A 22586-nucleotide genomic window follows, 5' to 3' on the forward strand; every position below is an offset into this window, starting at 1 on the left:
GTGTATCGACTGACTGAAAACACATGTCTGGTTTTAAGTTAAAGACTAATTTATTGACATAAAGAGGCTGGAATAGAAGCGTCTTCGAATGCATTTCAAAAGTGATTTATTAAGGTCTGATAAGGTAACTATTTAATGAGGAATTTGTTTCCCAGAAAAAAACATTAATTTTATACAATCTGGTTTTGTATTTTAGGAACGAAACACATGTGAATTTTAAATAACCCATATTATTATTTTCGTTTAGAAAAGAAAGTTAATATTTAAAATTAGCAATTAAAAAATAATAAATGAAGCGTATCGCTACACAGCTAACGCGGCTTTGGGATTATAGAAGGGTAGTCTGTGCGATATAAAAGGAAGGTAACAGGGCCAGTGCTACGCTTCAACCGCCTATTATTACCCTTGGTTTTACATAAGGTACCCATTTTTTTTCAGACTGAGTCTACTTGGTGCCTGTAGATATTTTTAAAAATGTCTAGATATTCTCGCAGGCGCTGGGATTCGATCCCCAGCCTGCGTGGAAGTCAGACATCCTACCGCCTGAGCTATCCGGCCCGCCATTAAAAAAAACCACTTATATACGTAGATGTTGAATATTTTGAGGTGAAAGAGAAGTGATATTTAAGTCGAACAAAAAGTTGGTTACTAGGTACCTACTATAAGGGTTTCGGTTTCATATAGTATTTTTACTACAAAAGTGATATTACGTACGTCAAAATTTTTGACGTAAGAGAACTGTCAAAACATTAGAATGTGACTTTTCATTATTGCCATGTTTATCATAAACATGGCAATAATGAAAAGTCACATTTTAATGTTTTGACAGTTCTCTTACGTCAAAAATTTTTAATGTTTTGACAGTTCTCTTACGTCAAAAATTTTGACCTACGTAATATAGCTTTTGTAGTAAAAATACTAAAGTTTAAGGTACTAGTACACTTTAGAAGACCAAAAATATTCATTTTTTTTCAAGAATTTTTTTCTCAGAACCTTTATTAAAAATGAACATAAAACTTTTTACATATTAGTATCTAACTCTTAGAGAGTACAAAAATATATCTCTTTTCATCTATGCACGTACACTAATAATGTAGAGGGCGCAAAATTCGAGGCCTCGAAAAATGATGGCGGACAGTTAATCTCAGGATTGGGATATCTGAAACAAAAAAATCGTATTGCATTTGAAAAAGGAAGGTTTCTTACGTGACAATTTACCACAATTTGAGCAAAAAATAAAAGATAAATATTTTTTAACCATGAAAAACTGAAGAAAAACGGGCGATTTTTTCACAAACATTTTTCAAATTTCCGTAAAATCTTTTTTGGCAGAATTTTTCACTAACGGTAGTAAATTGTCACGTAAGAAACCTTCCTTTTTCAAATGCCGTACGATTTCTTAGTTTCAGAGATCCCAATCCTGAGATTAACTGTCCACCATCGGAACTACTTTTTTTCGAGGCCTTGACTTTGGCGCCCTCTACAATATTAGTGAACGTGCATAAATGAAAAAAGATATATTTTTTGTATTCTCTAAGAATTAGATATTAATATGTAATAGGTTTTATGTTCATTTTTAATAAAGATTCTGAGAAAAAAATCTTCAAAAAATGCTTATTTTTGTTCTTCTAAAGTGTACTAGTACCTTAAAAAGTAATGATAGCTAACCATTAGAAACGTAGTTATAGTCTGTGTATAGCCCCTAGGGGGGCGCGCTTTTAGTAATGGGGGGCATGAGCATATAAAAAAATACACCAACATCATTAACTAATTTACTAAAATCAAAGCAAAACAAAATTCTGACAAAATAAAATACACATGAACAATGAATAGGAGTTATAATCATAAAGAGCACTCAATACTAAAAAGTAAGATTTTACTGTTTTTTGTCAAAATTATTGAACGAGGGGGGGCGCGGTGAAAATAGGGGGTGGCAAAGGGTAAAAGGTTGAGAAACGCTGCCTAGATACACATAATAGCATTATGCTAATGCTGAGAAATTTAAATTAGCACACTTTTTGTTGACAAATTTCATACCTGAACTTATATTTATTATTATTTGCAACGGTTCTGATATAGGCTAAAACTCAACTGCCCCAATGATGCTGTAGATGCCATATTTACCGACCATATAAAGTTTGCGACTATTCTATCGGAAGAGACTTTTAAACCATAGGTATATACACAATTTCGTCTCAAATGTCTTGCAACCCTACGCCTCAGCGAAGTAATGAGTCTCATAACCTTTACAAAACCACAATATTTTAAAGACGACTATATTTAGTATGTACACACGTCTATTTTACTTAAAATATAGTGGTTTCTGCGTAGACCGTACAGAACACTTTTTCCACCAAAAAACTTGGCTTTACGTATCAGTACTGTTGTGAAGCTGACTCAAGAGATGTACAGCTGGTTCCTAAAAAAACTGATACGACACTTAGTAAGATTTAATTATCTTGAGCAGTGTATTTGACTGGTCTGACATCTATATAAATAAAAATGAATGTTTGTATGTATGTATGTTCCGTATAGACTCGCAAACTATGCATTTGATCGTATGGTGACCTTGATCAAAGTTGTTGTGCATAAACCCGGGATGGTTTCTGAAGTGGTACGGTCTACCTAAGTGAAAAAGGGGCTTGCCCCCCGAAATTTTTTTAAATTTTTTTGGGCAATTTTTTTTTTCTTAATTTTATACGATGTAGAACCCAATATACACTAATACATTTTATAAAGAGTACATAAATGATAGTTTTTTACATAAAATAGGGTTGTTGTTATCATTTTTATTATTATTAAGGAATAAAACAAACGACTTAACTCAACAATATTTATATTAAAGCAAGAATTGTAACCAAATTAAAAGATAACTGGGCACTACCAGAGACAGCAAAACATTTTAACATAATAGTCTAAGAGCTAGAGCCGAAAAATCATCGTCATAAGTAATATGGAGTTTGGCATGTGAAATGTGTCTATTGTATATTGATAATTATGACCCCTTTCAGGCTGACACCTCAGTGGATACAGGAAGTAGCAATAAGGGATGAAAGGGGAAAGTTAGCTCAGTCATTAAATGTTTTCACCTCCATCGATTTGCATGAAAATTGGTGACTAGTTAGAGCATACCTCAAGAAACAAAACTGATTTGGTGCGAACTTGTACTTTTACCCTGGGGGTGGATACCACCCCTTCTCGGGGGGTGAAAACTATTTTATTAAAAATAACCTCATACATCGACAGAGGGACAAATTTTAAGTAAAATTTGTTATATCATGTTATTAAAATAAATCAATAATTTTGGAGTTATTAGAGATCAAAGATTTGAATTTTTCGTGAAAAAATGCATGGTGTAAAGTGGTTTTTCATAAATAACTTAAAAACCACCATCTCAATCTGAGCTATACCAACATCTTTTACGAGCACGATATATTATAAGTACTTGGTTGAACGCCTATAAAAAAAGAATGTGTGTGTACTATGTACGCACGTAAGAAGATATTCTTCTATTATATAATAGGTAATTTAAACGAAGTAAATATACTTAAAAGGTTATTATTTGTATTTTATTTAAAAATCAAACTAACTTTCTTATCTACCACTTTCAAAAATTTTTTATTAAAACAACCAAAAATAAAAAAAATATGAATCGCCCGGGAATTGAACCCGCAACCTTCCAATCTCAGTGCTAACGCATTTCTAACTACTCCATCGAGGCTCTAGAAATAGATATGTAAGTTTCGGATATAATTACACAACACGGCGACATATAGTGTAAAAATGTTATGCTTACATAATATTTTATTAATCCAAAAACACAAGAATTATAATAAATAATACATTTCCTAAAACCACTAATATATTCTTTTAATGACTTATTTGCACGGTTACAGATATATACATACCTATCTTGTAAGATTAGCAATGAACTACATAGGTACTGTCAGAACTACATACTGTCAGTGTGCGCAGGCGCGCGGTAAATGTACAATTTTACCCTTAATCGATTCGCCGCTAAAGAAGAATATCTTCAAAAATCCAACAGAGCTGGTTATTGAACAAAATGGTTGGGAACTTGCTGAAGATAACACATATAAATTCAAATGGTTTGAAGGGTCCCAAATGCCAGATATTGTTAGAGATATTATTTTTGAGAATGAAACAGACGACGAGATGGATGATCAGCAAGCTGATGATGAGATTCATAATAGCGAGAGTAATGAAAATAAGTATGATAGCGATTTTAGTGAATATGACAGCGAAAGTGAAAAATAAATATTTTCAACGAAAATTTTGTTTTCGTTTATAAATTCGCAAAGTCCGTTCGTTCATTCGTGCGTTGCCGCCCCTGCAATATCTAGAGCTTATCTACCGATATCAATGTAGTTTTGTTTCCTGAATGCAAATCTAAAAACGGCATTTCGATATCTCAAACCATCTTCGAGATAACCGACCTCAACGACAAGTTGCATCCCGGGACAGCAATTTAGGATCCTTTAGCAATTTTAGATAACGAGATAATTCTACAATAGAGACACTGCTAAAATGCATTAAACCTAATGTTCGGAAAAACGTAAATGAAAATTTCATATTATTTCAAACTAGCGCGTGATTCGACTGACATCGGCTAAAAATGCTAGTGATCAAGACCTAAATTGCTATCCCGAGATGTAAGTCTTTGTTTCGTTTGACACATAAACGGCAAAAGAATTGAAATATCAAATAAATAAATATTATTAATAATGTTAACCTAAGTAATGTTAACCTTCGGATGACCAAGGGGCCCAAGGGATGTAAATTTGGACCCCAATATGTATGTTTTTATTCAATAAATTTAGAAATATTTTCAATTTTAAACTCATTATTTTTTTATTTGACTTTAATATCATTCTAGATACCCTCATATTTTGTAATAAAAAACTTCCCTATATTTTACGAAAAAAAAATATTTTCTGAATTTGGGGTCAAAGACGAACTCCCTTGGCCTTCCATGTTGCAATTTTATATTAAGTAAATACCGTCTATTACGTGGAATTGTTTGTAAGAAACATTCCAATCTTAAAAAAATGTTTGTTAAGCCTGTGGTGACGTAAATTAGTGTATATTTAAAAAAAAATTAGTTATATGTTCAGAATGATGATTCCTAGTTTTGTGCAGTTGCACTTAAAATATGTTTTACTAATGTTTATATATCATTTTTGATACAATACTAACATTAAAATTAGAATACATTATTTTATTTCTTAAAACAACTTAATTTTTTTGTCAATTGTCATTTTTGACTGGGGTAATTTTTTTACCCGTTGGTCATCCGTGTAACAAAAAAAGGTTGGTCATCGGAAGGTTAAATGGCACAGTAAAGTACCTTTATAGCTCACAATATTTAAATATAAGGATATAATTGCATATGATAGTAATTTTCCATATTAGTAATTTAAATACATAAATAAAGTTTTCGTTATAATAATGCTCGCAATTTTAGCTTGTTATATTTGAATTGTAATAAAACGAACTTGATAATTTAATTATTAAATTATAATCCTAACTTCATTCCCGAAATTCCTTTGAAATTATTCTGTTAATTAATATAGCGTATGTTTTAATTTTCACTTTTTCGAAAGGGTTCGCTTCTTTTCGAAAGGGTTCGCTTATTTTCATCATCACTTGCTTAGCTTTGATGTTATCAACTTCATCTGGAGCTCACTTGATAGGTATTCTTGAGTACTTTGACAAAAGTGTTTAGTAAGTATATTTTACAAAATGCATCGTTTTCCCGTTATTTAAGCTTGAATACTTAGATTTGAGTACTAGCTGAAAAAAATATATATTCAATCAACTATAACTCACTTTTAATTAATTCTAAAAGGGCTTTCACGTAAAGAATCTATTCGATTTTTTATTACCTTCAATTTTGGTAATCATAACTATTTTGTTAAAACTTACAGTTTTTGAATTATTTATGAAAAATCGCGTTTGTTTCAAGAAAAATTCAAATTTTTGATCCTTAATAATTTGATATAACAAATTTTGCTTAAAATTTGTCCCTCTATCGATTAGTGTGGCTATTTTTAATAAAATAGTTTTTACCCCCGATAAGGGGTGGCATCCACCCCCAGAGTAAAAGCGCAAGTTGGCACCAAATCGGTTTTGTTTCTTAAGGTATGCTCTAACTAGTTACCAATTTTCATGCAAATCGACGATCAAATTAAGACTGTACATGTCAATTATTCGCCCAGTTGTTACATATGGGAGTGAAACATGGACTCTACATCAGCGAGAAATAAATAAATTGCTGATATTTGAAAGGAAAGTCCTCAGAATGATATTTGGTCCTCAAAGAGATGAATTTACAGGAGAGTGGAGAAGGCGCCGCAATGCTGAATTGGTGACTCTATATGGTACTGAAAACATCGTCAGACATATAAAAGCTAATCGGATAAGATGGGCAGGTCATGTAGTAAGATCAGAGGAAGACAGAGTGCTAAAGACAGTGTTCTTCGAGAGACCAGACGGTAGAAGATCAGTGGGCCGTCCCAGAAAAAGATGGAAGGATGATGTTGAAACCGATCTATCTAGGATTGGGGTACAACAATGGCAAATCGAAGTGCAAGATCGCAGACGATGGAGGGCCATAGTGGATGCGGCGAAGACTCACCCCGAGTTGTAAAGCCAGTCAAGAAGAAGAAGATGCAAATCGATGGAGGTTTAACAAAATAGGAGGTGATAACCTTTAATCACTGCGCTAACTTTCCCCTTTCATCCCTTATTGCTACTTCCTGTATCCACTGAGGTGTCAGCCTGAAAGGGGTCATAATTATCAATATACAATAGACACATTTCACATGCTAAACTCCATATTACTTATGACGATGATTTTTCGGCTCTAACTCTCCCTCTATAAGCAGAAGCACAGTTTTTCTATTAATAAAAAATGGAGGGAACAAGAAACTCTCGAAAGAAAGCGAGGGTCTGGAAGGCCAAAACTATACTAAATTTAGGTATGTAAAAATAAAATTAATATTTTGTAATATCTCCATCAGCAGTGATAACAGCTTGTAATCTTCGGTCCATCTGCGTGAAAGGAAATATGAGATTGTCTTCTTCGGAGAGCTCTTCCCAAACCTTGCTTTCTTTCGAGAGTTTCTTGTTCTCTCCATCTTTTATTAATATTAAAAACGGTTGTTCTACTTACGGTAAAATGGTTCGCTACGGCAGATAGTGACCAACCATCTTCTAATTTCGATACAATTCTTGATTTTAGTTCTTTGCCAGCATGTGGAGCCATTTAACAGAATAAGTTATCCGACAAATTTTAAGATTTGGCAGTGACAGTATGTAAATAATAATATAAGTACAGTGGAACCTCGATAACTCGGATTAATCGGGACCGCGGCCGATCCGGGTTAGCCGGAGAATATGGTAAAAATTAATAAAATACGGTATACGTACAGATAAACTCCGTTAGAATTGAAATAACATGAAATATATTTATAAATATGCACAGTACCTACTCATTAAAATTACTAAAAAAAAAAAACACCAAACACAAACGTAAGCAAACGGAAGCGAACAATACAAGACACACAATACAGTCACAAAACGATGTAATGTTATTTAAGAACAGTGAAAACTAAAGACCATTGTTTATAAAAGAATTTTTTAAATAGTCTGTCCTAAACAATGCTAAGACAGTTTGAAATAAAAAGGAATAGGTACTACAGACAGGTGCCTGTTGTTTCTGCCGGTTTGTGCCACGAATCATTTTTAATATCGTATAGTTCAAATTACACACATACACATTATCTCTCAAATATTATATTACATACATTTTTATTGTTGAGAGGTTTGTCTGATAATTAACTATTTTGATGGGAAATAAGCCACAATTAAATTGAAAAATACAAAATTTTGAAAATCAAAATGTTTATCTGATGAAAATCGGTCCGGGTTAGCCGGACTTCCGGGTTATCGGGGGCCGACTTATCGGAGTTCCACTGTATTTATCCTTCAAAATACACTGCTCAATTTTCTACAAAATACGCTTTAAGAGTCGTATCAGTTTTTTTGGAACCAGCTGTACAACATATAGAGCTGAGTCCCATCACCGAGACAGGTACAAACTACACGTAACGTTAAGTTCAAATTTTGGCGGAAAACACTTCAAACACTGCACAACAAGCTTGTACCAATGCAGAATGTGGAATAGACTAATAACTCATGGCTAGAGTTATGAGTCAAACTTGCCACACCATTGAAATAACTAGAAGTAACTTCATGTTAGTTTTGTGATGGAGAGGGTACCAAACAATCCAAAACAAGAACACAGAGTTCAAAAGTTAGGATGTCCTGTACCCAAAGGCTGTACTACATCTTTATGTGATAAGAGGAGCAATTATCTAAAAACTTCAGATACAAACGAGTTCAAATGGTCTAACTGGGCTTTACAACACAAAATAGGGCTTTAAAAAACACCTTTTAAATAAATATAGACTCTGTGTTAGATGTTCAGTTAGATATGTTAAAAACTATGTATCGTCAGTGCTTTTTTCCGGCTATGTAATATGTAGATTCGCAAAAGCACAGATACTTCAGGATCATTCCTCTCAAGTTTTATTTTTCCATACATAATGAAATTTCGAAGCACAACTATGGCTGTAAATTGTTCTTTCGGGCGTTTAAAACAACTTTTAAGGTTCGGATCACTCAATGAATCAGTTTAGTCTTGCGCACCCATCTCTATTTCCAACACCTACAATCGTTTGGAAATAGAGATGGGCAAGTACGATTTAGTTCATTTCAGTGAGTTGATTGAATGATCCGAATATCAAATTTGTTTTTAAATTCGAATATGTTTAAATAACTGAGCAATGCTATAAATTAATTCATCGGAAATTTCACAAAAATAGACATGCAATTTTTGTTCTTTTACTCGTTTATGGGCTAGATATTATAACACTTAAGTTTTTCTGTCCGGATTTGTTTCACGCATGTGACCGTTAGGCTACGGCCAGACAAGCGACAATTTACATCGCTGTAAGAGCAGTAAAATGAAGCGCGAAAAATGGGTCCCACGGTGAGTGTAGTGGATTGGCCAGACCAGGATTTACAGCTCAGTCTGGCCATCCACTACACTCACTGTGGGACCCATTTTTCGCGCTTCATTTTACTGCTCTTACAGCGCCGTAAATTGTCGCTTGTCTGGGCGTAGCCTTAAGGAAAAATATATGTTGTATAAAATAACTTGATCGAAAATCAGACACTCAGGATGGCGGATATACAGGGTGTCCCGAAAAGATTGGTCATAAATTATACCACACATTCTGGAGACAAAAATAGTTCGATTGAACCTAACTTACCTTAGTACAAATGTGCTCAAAAAAAGTTATAGTCCTTTGAAGTTACAAAATGAAAATCGATTTTTTTCAATATACCGACAACTATCCGAGATTTTTTATTGAAAATGGACATGTATCATTCTTATGGCAGGATCATCTTAAAACAAAATTATAGTGAGATTTGTCCACCCCATAAAAATTTTATGGGGGTTTTGATCCCTTAAACCCCCCAAACTTTTGTGTACGTTCCAATTAATTCATTATTGTGGTACCTTTAGTTAAACACAACGTTTTTAAAACTTTTTTGCCTCTTAATATTTTTTCGATAAGCGAGTTTTTATCGAGATGCGGTTTCTTTTTTAATATATTTACATATGTTTTATACTTGCTAGGCCGTTAACCAACTTAACAGGCGTTACAATAATTTTTACAATAATGTAATTATTACATGTACACTATAGCGTTAGATTACCGCATTGTTGTCAAGCTTCATCGTGTATTAGTTCATCGGAAATTGTGAAAATCGTACCAGACAGAAAAAATTAAGTATATACACAGTAATAATACATGAAATATAAGGAATTTTTAGTTTTCATTATTTATATACTGCTCAACATAAACTTTTTCATTTCTATCCATTATGTGCTAAAATGTTTAAGCTAAAAATAAATACTTAATTTTAAATAACGAATCTTAACATAAGAATCGATTGGTCGGTAATTGTGATGAAAGTTGTGAGAAAGTTGATAAGCAAAGAAAGAATAATATCCGAAAAATTTAAAGACATAAGTATACTGAACAGCTAGATAGCAAATCTTTATTTCAAATCGTCCACCGTAAGTTTCTTGATATTCTGTACGATAAAAGAAAACCTGAAAGATTTCTGATGGCCCCATTCACTCTCAACCTCAGTCTTAAATCAAGCACGTGTTCCAACAGGTAAACCAATATCTCCACTCTCGGACAAAAAAGAAATGAAAAAGAGTTATGGTCCGCAGTACACGTTACTTTAAGCTCTTTGATCAGTTAGCGGCTATTGTTTCAAGCTCCACATTATATATACTTTTAATCCGTTAAAACCTTTCGATTTACAGAAAAAACAACAGCCTGTGTCCTGCAGATATAGACAATTAGTACCGGTACTCGTGAGTTGGTATTGGTATTACGTTGTCGCGCTTGATGATTCGTCTGCGACTGATGGTTTCTCAGTTAGCTCTGGTGGCATCTCTACGTGGAAGGATATCCCGTACGGCCTTAAGTGGTATACTAAGTACTCCAGTACGTACATTTGGTTCGGGCTGACGTAGTGGAAGGATACTGCGTTATCTGAGCAACAGTCCATACCCTAAATTGAAAAATAACGTTAGGTAAACACAAAAAATAATACATACATACATATACAGGGTGATTGATTAGTGGGGTAAAGCTCAATAGATCCGCTATAGTAATATAGCAATAAAAGTTAATAACAAAAATTGTAGCCAACTGTGAGCTTCACATTACAAAATTAGTTAGAATGTTACAGGGTGTTCGATAACACAGTGGCAGACCAAATTTATGTTTTTTTTTAAATGGAACACCCTACATATATTTTATTTTAAATTCGAAATCCTGTTACCTTCTCCATCACAAAAATGTAAAGGTTTGTTATGTTATACAGGGTGTTTACAAAGTTATAACCAATTTTATATGAAAATCGTAACAAGTTCCACTCCCTGCATAAATAAAAATAAGCAAAACAGCAATGGTTTATTAATGTCATATTTTTTTGCGTATTGTCAAAATTTTCAAGACTGATTGATATTGCTAATTTTCTTTATATCAAATACAGGGTGAGTCAAAACGCAAGTACATTATTTTCTCAGTCATTTTAAATGGAACACCCTGTATTTTATATCACTATTGAAAAGTACCATTACCGTACTTTAATTTTTAGATAACATTCCTGTCTAAACTTATTAGTTTTCGAGATATTTTCATTTTCAATTAACCAGTAGCGTAACCACCCAAATCACCTGAATTTAATAAACTGAACTGATTTTTTTGGGGTTATGTTAATAATGAAGTTTATAAAATACCTCCAACAAGGGATAAGATGAAAAATAGAATACACAGTGTATTTCGATGTGTTAATTTACAAATACTTCGTAAAGTAAGTAGCTCATTCATTGATCGTTTTTAGGCGTGCATAAAAATGTGTTAGGAGGTAATTTGGAACACCTTATGTAATTAAATATTAAAAATATTTTATTAAAATTAGTTTCTAATTTTTTCAAACATGTTTCTTTTTGCAAAATGTATTACTGATAAATTATTTTTCGTTCTTTATTTGTTACATTGTTACATTTACATACAAAAGTAGTGTTTAATTGTCTTCAAAAAATGTTGTATTTTGTTTTTGTGTGTTTTTTTTGTAAAATTTATTACTGATTTTCTTTCTTTATTTGTTACATTTACATAAAAAAGTAGTTTTTAATTGTTTCAAAAATGTTGTATGTTGTGGTTATGTTTTTTTTTTTGTAAAATGTATTACTAATAAATTATTTTTATTTCTTTATTTGCTACATTGTTACACTGATTACCGGATAGATAATCAGTAATCGTCAATTGTCAATTCAGTCATGGCTTACTTAAAATTTACATAAATTTAGACAGCTAATATAATTTGCTCTGAAAAATGAAAACATCTCGAAAACTTATAAATTTGGACATAGGGAATGTTATATAAAAATTAAAGTACGGTAATGTTACTTTTCAATAATGATATAAAATGCAGGGTATTCCATTTAACATTACTGAGAAAATAAGGTACTTGCGTTTTGACTCACCCTGTATTTGATATAAAGAAAATTATCAATGTCAATAATTCTTGAAAATTTTGACAATAAATAAAAACTATAGCATTAATAAACCATTGCTGTTGTGTCTATTTTTATCTATACAGGGAGTTGAACTTGTTACAATTTTCATACATAATTGGTTATAACTTTGTAAATACCCTGTATAACATAACAAACCTTTATATTTTTGTGATGGAGAAGTTAGCAGGATTTCGAATATAAAATAAAATATAGGGTGTTCCATTAAAAAAAAAACATAAGTTTGGTCTGCCACTGTGTTATCGAACACCCTGTAACATTCTAAATAATTTTGTAATGTGAAGCTCAAAGGTGGCTAAAATTTTTGTTATTAACTTTTATTGCTGTCTATTACTATAGCGGATCTATTGAATTTTACCCCACTAATCAATCACCCTGTATAGTGAATTTTTTATAATCAATAAGTGAGGAAAACATTACAAATATATTTGCTTCCTATAATTTTTTCATAATTATCTAACTAGGTAAAGTCTTAGAAGGAAATAACGGAAGTATAAACGTCCTGCTCTAGCTGGACGTGCACAACTAAGGAAGACTAGTAGTAGGGGAGTATATTTCTCCTGTGCTTTAAGCGTTCTGAAACTCATACTTCAGCGAAGATATTGCTCAAACGTGTGAACGGCCGTAGCTCAACGGCATGATCACTGGCTTTACACGCCAGAGCACGCGGGTTCGAGCCCTAGTCCAAATAATGAAGCTTACAATAGAACAAAACCTCGCAATTTTTACAGAATGGATCGATTTGCTTGAAAATTTGGGAATAAGTAGTGGATAGTCCAAGGATCAAAATCTATATGATGTCGAAAGGCGCTTTTACTATGGGGGCGGTTGCCACCCCATCTCGGGGGTGGAAATTTTTTTTATATTTAGGCAGCAAAAGTTGGTAAAAACATTTATTCTAAACAAAAAACGTTCTATACATTTTTTTGATAAAATCAATACTTTTCCATTTATTCGCTATCGAAAGTGTTGGTTTTATATCGAAAGTGTTGGTTTTATATCGAAAAAATCAATGTTTTTAATCAATTTTCTGCTAATAACTCAAAAAGTTTTCGTTTTATCAAAACAACTTTGCTTAATAAAAATGTACCATTTGAAAAAATAAACAAATCTGTTTTTTTTAAACCAACAGTAATCGAATTATACTTTTTTATATGTTAGCTCTTCTTTGTCAACTGCTAAATATGGTAGATTCAAAGTCAAACGACGGGAAAACTATGCATTTTTCGAGGATAACTCGTTGAAACTAATTTAAAGTATTTAAAAATATCTATCTCTAGAAATAAAAAAGTCTCTAGCTCAAAAATTAAGTAACTTATAATGAAAATAATGTCCGTCCCTATTTTAAAAATATTAATTTTATCAAAAAAATGTATAGAACATTTTTTGCTTAGAATGAATGTTTTTATCAACTTTTGCGGTCAAAACATAATAAAAAATTTCCACTCCCGAGATGGGGTGGCAACCACCCCCATGGTAAAAGCGACTTTCGGCATCATATAGATTTTGATCCTTGGACTATCCACTACTTATTCTCAAATTTTCAATCAAATCGATCCATTCTGTAAAAATTGCGAGGTGAAAAGCTTCAGTTCCTGGACTACCCTGCCAACGACAATCAATTTTTCATTTCTAAAAATGATACGAGCCGTTTCACCGTGCCTCGGAGAGCACGTTAAGCCGTCGGTCCCCCTGGGCTAGTGTACATCGACACTAGTTACCTGAAACAAGGTTAAAGATGTAAATGGCGCCGAAACAATCCGAAAGGATCTCAACGGCAAAAATGCCATACGATATTATTATTATGTTATTGCTCAAACTGTGTAAACTAGGACTAGACTATGTCACATCAATTTTGAATATACAAAAATATATGACAGAGTTATTATTCTCAAACCCGGAGGGCAGAGGAAGTATAGGACGAACGCGTAGAACGTGGATTGATGATGTGGAAGAAGACTTTAAGATTCTAAGCAAATAGACGGAGAAGCAGCGCTGAAAAATCTCTTTGAATTTACTATACCTAAATTTTTCACATTTTTCACAGTTAATTACTGTGATTGTGTAGAGTGTAGAGAAACATACTGCGGTCGGTCAAGCGAAACGTAGAACAGGGGTTACTGAGAGGGTATCAAAGTTGCTTTCCTACGAAGGTAATTAAATCCTTTTACTAACGCTGAAAATCAGTACACACATTCTAAATTAAATATAAATAAAAGTTGTTATAGTCGGTCAGCTGTATGACGGGACAGAGCCGGTCGGTCGGTTATTCACTATATTTTGACCACCTTGTAAACTGCTTTATTTACAGAATTAGAAAAAAAATGTAAAATACAAATTCTATTTTTTAATTAGGATTTTTTTACATATATATCGTACTAGTGACGTCATCCATCTGGGCGTGATGACGTAATCGACTATTTTTTTAAATGAGAATAGGGGTCGTGTGCTAGCTCATTTTAAAGGTTATTTAATTCTCTATACAGTACTATAAACATTAAGATCATTATTTATACAGGGTGTCCAAAAAAATGTTTTGAATTATTAATTGAACAATTAATTTAATTAAACAATTTTTTTGGACACCCTGTAAAATTAATCAAGTTAATGTTTATATTACTGAATAGGAAATTGAATAACCTTTCAAATGAGCTAGCACTCGACCCCTATTCCCATTTAAAAAAATAGTCGATTAAGTCATCACGCCCAAATGGATGACGTCACTAGTATGATATATATGTCAAAAAAAAATCATAATTTAAAAATCGAATAACTTTTGTATTCTACATTTTTTTCTAATTCTGTAAATAAAGCAGTTTACAAGAGGGTCAAAATATAGTGAATAACCCTGTACATTCACTGGGGCCGACCGACCGGCTCTGTCCCGTCATACAGCTGACCGACTATAATAACTTTTATTTACAATATTTAATTTAGAATGTGTGTACTGATTTTCAGCCTTAGGAAATGGATTTAATTACCTTCGTAGGAAAGCAACTTTGATACCCTCTCAGTAAGCCCTGTTCTACGTTTCGCTTGACCGACCGCAGTATGTTTCTCTACACACTCACAGTAATCAACTGTGAAAAATCTAGCTTTAGTAAATTCAAAGAGATTTTTCAGTGCTGCCTCTTGGACTAAAAGTGGCGACTTCTCTGCGAGCAGACCAAGATCCACATATTATGGTCGAGACAATTATGATGATGAATTCCAGATTTGAATGGTCCAGTTATAGCCTTCATTCTCTTAGGATAAGATATTTAACGATTTCTTGCGGAATTTGGTTCCATTCCATTCTGGCATAATTCTGCAGTTAAATGTTTTAGTGCTTGTAATTTTGAAGATACAGGTCCACCTTCGCTACAAGATGGGTATATCATATTTCCTTCTCAAGCTCCAGTGATAGTCTGCATTCTCTTAGACATACTGTGCAAGAGATATTTGACGATTTTATTGCGGATTTTGTCAGGAATCAAATATTTGCGTTTTTCAGGAATTTAATTTGCAAGTATTTATTTAAATTGAAAAGATATTTAATGATAATGGTGTTAATTAACGCTATTAATTACCGCTGACCGGCCTAAGGTAATAGGAGGCTGGGAGTCAGCCATAGAGTTAAAGAAAAAAAAAATGAAAATACGTGACAAGAATGTCAGATGTGGACAAAAAAAGTTACGCCAAGAAATTAAGAAAAAGAAGAAAACAACCAAGGAAAATATGTCTAAAAAGCATGCGGATATGTCTAAAAAGCATGCGGATAGAAGAAAACAAAGACTTGATGCCCAAGACTCGGTATTATAACAACTTTTTTATTTTAAAAACGTTTGTTACATTTTAGAGATTCCCTGAATATATCCTTATATCCTTTTATGCAACTTCTAATCCGGTTTTAATATTTCTATTTCGAAACATTAACTGATATAAATTTAAATGTGGTTACTGCATCTTGATAACTATAATATTATTACCGCATCAATTATCTTATCTACGAGAAAGATTTATCAATGAGCAGCAGAGAAATAATTGTAGTGTAAAAATAACTGATTGTGAAATTTAAAAGCTAAGATTACTTCCTGTAGATTTCTTTTAAATGGATAGACCGAATAGACCACTAAGATAAAAGTCAAAAGCTTACAGTATGACTCCACAAGATATCTATTCCTCAAAAGACTAACAGAAAGCAGCAGAAACATATACCACAGAAAGTGATGGAGCAGCGGCGGCCGGCCAGGTGAAGTAGGTGAAGGTGATCTTCACCAAAAAATATAATCAAATTGAGATAAAAAAAAAAATAAAAAAATATAAGTAGCATTATTATATCTAAATACTGAAATTAATTATAAACCTATTTTTTTAATTAATCCAAAAATTAAAAAAGAATTTTAATATGTAATCCAAAAATTAAAAAAGAATTTCAATATGTAATCCAAAAATTAAAACTGTAGGTCCTTGACGGTCAGATACTGACCTGTGTCATTTGACTTCTATGACTCGAGCAGAGTTAGATGAAGACGTAGCTGAAATTTCGGCTCTCGGCTGCACAAGCGTCAACGGTTGTCATGGCAACGTGACGTCATCATATCGGCACTGGTAGTACCCAAATTAGCAAGTGCAGATGAATTTAAAAATAAGTCCGCCGTATTCACCTAGTAAAATTTTAGTTGTATGCGTGCTATGATGGGCAGTATTCGTTTTTTTTTTTTCGGAAGATGGAAGACCGCAAATCAGTTCAGCTGGCTAAAGGCTTTTTATGAGATTTAAATGATTTTGAGTTTACATTTTTAGCAGTTTTTATCGACATGTTTCATATTATAACAGATATTTTATATGACGTTCTTAAAAAAAAACGTCCCTAGATATTCATTTTTGTTTTAACTAGATAAAAAGGACTCGTCAATTAATACGTGATAAAAGAAGTGAATAATTTTTTAATTCTGTTTTTGACAAAGCAAGCACAATGACGATTATTAATACTTTGAAAAGATCTATAGGTGTGATGATGGTATGAGCACGAATGCAAATTCTACCCAATTTTTTTATTTAATATATATATTTTAATGGAAATGGATTACATTTTCAGGATTGTGATGAATTAAAATTCTTTGTGAATTGTGATTGTGATGAATAAGCTTAGCAGATACAACAAAGTTTGGGTCATACAGTTTGATCATTCCTTCCGACGCTTTTCAAAATTTATTTTGAGTTTTTGGCAAATATTTACTAAAACTCAAAGACTTAAAAGAGAGCTCTATTTCATCCTCGTCTCTAATATAAGTGCCATAAAAAAGTTTTCAAGTTGTTAGGGCCCTAAACTCTAAACATTTTTTAAAGAATTTTTAATGAGATTTGGGCGCGTCATAGGTATAAGTATACCGAAATGTCTTTTGGGTCCGGCAGACTTTTCTCATCTTCACCACTTTTTTAGGCCACGAGCCGCCGCTGTGATGGAGTAGAAGAAAGCTGGGTAAAAATTAAGTCCCAATATCTTAGCGTCAGACAATGAAGGTCTTGGCGACAGAATTATAACTAAAATTAAATCGCTTCCAAAGCGAAAAACTTCATGGTTTTGTACAGAGTGAAGGAAAAATGTAATGAAAAGAAAAAGCTTACCTGAAATACATGTCAAAGAAGTGGAACATGATTTTTATGGTCTGCAAAAGGAAATATGGCGCTTTATAAGAGGTTAAAGAACGGAGGTAAAGGAACTCATAGAACCAAAACACATAGAAAGGGATACATGGAAAGACTATCTAAAAAAGATCTATGCGGAGGAAGAAAAAATGATGCAAGAGCCGGAAACACCAGAAATTACCACAAACGAAGAAGTTACTTTATTAATACACAAGAAGTTCCAAAACACTTGAAAAGCTGAAGAACAGAAAAGCTGCAGGTAGAAATGGAATACCAATCGAATTAGTTGTGCTTATGAATACAAATCACAAAACCTTCACAGAATAAAAGATAAAACACCGAAAATAAAATATGCAATATTTGTGTCACATGTCAAATTTGATACTTCACACTAGAGATGTTGAAAAAGTATGTATTCGTTACAAAGTACTCGTTACTTACGAATACCGAAAGTAACGATTACTATACAGAGAAGCAAATCGTTACTTTGATTACTTCGTACTAATCGTATCAGAGCGAGTAACGACTTGTATCTACTTTGATTATTTCGTACTAATCGTATCAGAGCGAGTAACGACTATTGTATCTACAACCAGTACACTTGATTACTTTCTACCAATCGTATCCCAGCGAGTAACGGACGGGACCGGTATTTTACGAGTGATACCGAATATCGTTATCGGGATGAAGCGTTTTAAGGGTGTGAGGGTGAGGACTGAGAAATAGGATTCTCGATAATCATAGTAATCAAAGTAACGAATACTGTAAATGATTACTTTATACAAAAGTAACGATTTGTAACGAATACTCGAAAGTAACTAATCAACATCACTACTTCACACACAGTGTTGCCATATCTCAAAACTTATGCAGGTACTGATTACTTTACCTGTTTAGCTTCATAATATATGTAATCCCAGTACCAGAAACTCTTCGATACGTGTCCTGGAATTAAGTGATGTTCCGGTACAAACGGAAAGAATCTACCTCTACCTAAGGAGTCACGTGAGTCACCAGCCTTCACGTTGACAGCCTCCATACATTTCCCCATTTCCACGTCCTCGGACCCGCCGTTGGCGTGGGAACAACCCGTTGAGTTCGTCAGTCCAACCTAAAAGAAAACATTCTTGTTTTGACATCTTGTACATTTCTATTCAATTTGACATTCTAAATTGTACATTTTGTAAATAACAAAAGGCTAATTTCGACCGACCTCAAATAACGGTTGCACCTCTACCGACTGATTTGCGGAGGTCTAGAGATTTCTCGGCGCTGCTTACGAGAAACGGCTACATGCGAGACCATCCGCTACATAGAGATGGGCGGATCATTCACGTATTTTCTAGAAATAACATATTTTGTTTATATCAGCGCGCTAGTATTAGTTCAGTTAGTTAATAAGATAATTCGGAACTGCAAACTTCTAAATAAATAGTCGTATATAAATTCGAACTGTTAGTTTTATACAAATACGGTTCTGGATAATGACAGTAGCTCTTTCAGACAAGAGTTTTCTATTGTCTTCGATTTTGAACATTAATCCAATCTGTTTAAAAACACTCCAGAGACCTACCGTGGAAATTTCGAATATACTTCTACCTTTCAATATTTTAACACCGTCTCTATGTAAACATGTTCTTTCTTTTCACGCATTTTATATACAGAGAGGTTTTAAATTATGGAATAAATTCATTTTCTCTAAAATGAACCACTACAGAGAAAAATCCCGAAACAGGTCGATTTTTGTTTTTAAATTACAACTTTTTGGTATATATTCCATACTAGTGACGCACAGTGGTTCCAAATGCTGAAAACGTGGTCATGAGGCGAAAAAAGGAGTCCCTATTTAGGGATTTTCATGTTTACAGTTGTTTTCTCATACTATCGTAGAGTCCTAATACGCAGGTACGAGGATCAGACTGGATGTATTCTGGTTCACAACTCAGGAACAAGTGGGCCATGTCCGGGGTTATTTTGGCCGGCAGAGAAAGTGAAAAAGAACTTGTATATTGAAAACGCTGTAAAACGTATTGTAGTTTATCAATTTTATCGCTGTAAAGCAGATTCTTCTTTTTTAAGTATGTAGTAATGTAAGATGTAACTTAAATCAACATTTATTGACAATAAATGCCTTAAATTTGTTAATGCATAAATAGTGAAAATATACTTGAAATAATTAAAAAATTGTAAAGATGCACTCCAAAAGTACAAAATTCTGCATAATTCTGCCACTAATGCTTATTAATCTTAAAATATATAGTAAGGAGATACAGAATCACTTTGGTTTAACTGCCTATAACTGCCTATGCATTGCTGGCAGTTGTTTGAATACAAAAGTGTGAAATGACGCATATTAATGATTCTGGCGATTGTTGAGTATGTATGGACAGTTGTATATAAGTAATAGGTTCTGAATATTGTACTTCATAAAGAAAATGTATTGGTAATCAGCAAAAGTCCCTTATAGTATAACATTTTAAACAAAAATGCGGCTAAAATAAAATTTTCGAACTTATTTCGTCCATATTGGATCAGCCATTTTGTTTAAAAAAAAAAGTAATGTTAGATTTATAATCAGCTACCTTAACCTACCAAATATGATAAAAAATTTTCCTTTTTGATTGATATTTTCAATTTCTTTCCGCCATGTTGGATCCGCCATTTTGTTTTTCAGAAAAAATAATGCCAGATTCGTAATCAGCGATGCCAAAAACCCTTAAGAACGAAAGTAATTCCAAAATGTATAAACAATATACGCTTTTAAAGGTTCATGACCACGTTTTCGGCATTTGGAACCACTGTGTGACGTCATCCATCTGAGCGCGATGACGTAATCAATGATTTTTTTAAATGGGAATAGGGGTCGTATGCTATCTCATTTGAAAGGGCGTTCAATTCTCTATTCAGTAATATAAACATTAATATCTTTATTTATACAGGGTGGCCAAAAATATAATTTTTGAATTAAATTAATTGACGTAAAAAGAAGAATATATGCAATTTATTTAACTCAAAATACATTCTATCGCTGTCAGAAAATAGAAAAAAATGTTTATTTGGCAAATAAACATTGCTTTTCGCTTAAATTAAATGTTCAAACTGCCAAGTGGTAGATTGGAGGCTGTTTGTGATTTAATTTAAGCGAAAAGAAATGTATATTTGTAAAATAATCATTTTTTTTGTATTTGCTGACAGCACTATAATGTATTTTGAGTTAAATAAATTGCATACATTCTTCTTTTTGCGTCAATTAATTTAATTCAAAAATTATTTTTTGGTTACCCTGTATAAATAATAATAAAAAAATCATCGATTACGTCATCACGCTCAGATGGATGATGTCACTAGTATGAAATATATGCCAAAAAGTTGTAATTTAAAAACAAAAATCGACCTATTTCGGGATTTTTCTCTATATCGTCGTCCATTTTAGATAAAATGAATTTATTCAATAATTTAGAACCTCTCTGTATAATGTCAGAATTTCAAACTAACAACCCCTCAGGAATATCTATAGTTATAGGTAATCTAAGTTTATATTGTACAATCCCTACTTCACTATTTACTCTTTTTCTGTTTTTCAAAACTAACTTGGGTTTTGTCTTACTAATACACAATCCATCACACACACGTCTATGTACGGATTGAACTGGTTGCACAAGGCACCCATTGGATTTTTCAGGAATAAAATAAACGTGTGAATAATTAAATATTACCTACTGGATTTATATCTAAAACCATTGACATATTAAGCGTAGACTCGGCATACTCACCAAAAAAAGCGTAATGCGGAAACAGTCGATCGGTGGTCTATCTATCTATTTTAACCAAACGATCCCGCGCATGTGACTGACAAGGATGGCTAGACCACTCAATCTTTGTCGACGTTACACCCCGATGCATTGAGTGGCATATCCCTAGCCAAGTCTATCCCTAACATGTCTCTGTCTAAAACACGTCTTGCCATTTTCGCTGACAAACACAAACCATTTCCAATCCCAAGTACTACTATGACAAACTTACTAAGGTACCATTTATTTGCAACCGGTTTAAGAGTATCGCTAAAGTAAGATATACTCCTTCTCAGAGGCATCTTTCAGTGTATCACAAGTGACAGAAAAAAAGGTAGGTCCGTGATACATACACATTTATAATATTTATTCCAGTTGTTGATAGATGACGCTATAATCGGAAAAAAGATTTAGGTATTTACCCACTATTTACCTATTACATATCTATACGACTATAATTTAAAGTTCTTCTCAGTCTTTCAGTGTGTTATTAATGATGTAATATATGATTTTAAGAATTTAGAGAATCATAGCATGACATTTTAGTTAAATCTGACAGTTTTCAGAATCGTAATCGTAATTTGCAAGAAAGTTTAATGAAAGGGTAACAAATCAATTGAAAGTTCTGTCCGACAAAATACATGGGACCTTTTCGTAATCTGACGTTCCAAATTTTTAAACTGTTCCACAATTAAAACTTCCCCTGTTCCAGTGTTCCCGTGCATCAAAGTTTGTCCGACTAGACACTGTTAAGCTATTAACAAATTTTCAGCTAGTTATTAATCAACTTTTTTTTGGTACGCGGGATCCAGGCCTAATAGTCGTATAGATAATACATAAATAATTTTTTGTTCGATTATAGCGCCATCTATCAACAACTAGAATAAATGTTATACAAATAACTTTAATCACGGACGTACATTTTTTCTGTCACCTACAACTTAATG

The 22586-nt window shown here is 32.9% G+C and overlaps 1 protein-coding gene across 1 annotated transcript in view; it reads right to left on the bottom strand.

Moving 5' to 3' along the window:
* Nucleotides 1-1758: 1758 nt before the first annotated feature.
* LOC114330845 (glycoprotein-N-acetylgalactosamine 3-beta-galactosyltransferase 1) overlaps nucleotides 1759-22586 on the bottom strand; it is a 47153-nt gene continuing 26325 nt past the window's right edge. The window contains exons 5-6 of the mRNA XM_050656384.1: nucleotides 18738-18959; nucleotides 1759-10683 (exon numbers count right to left, since the gene is read on the bottom strand). Coding sequence (XP_050512341.1) covers nucleotides 10501-10683; nucleotides 18738-18959 — 405 coding nt within the window. The 3' untranslated portion in view covers nucleotides 1759-10500. The remainder of the gene's footprint in view (nucleotides 10684-18737; nucleotides 18960-22586) is intronic.

This window comes from Diabrotica virgifera, chromosome 7 (assembly GCF_917563875.1).
Source record: "Diabrotica virgifera virgifera chromosome 7, PGI_DIABVI_V3a".
Classification (NCBI taxonomy): Eukaryota; Metazoa; Arthropoda; class Insecta; order Coleoptera; family Chrysomelidae; genus Diabrotica; species Diabrotica virgifera.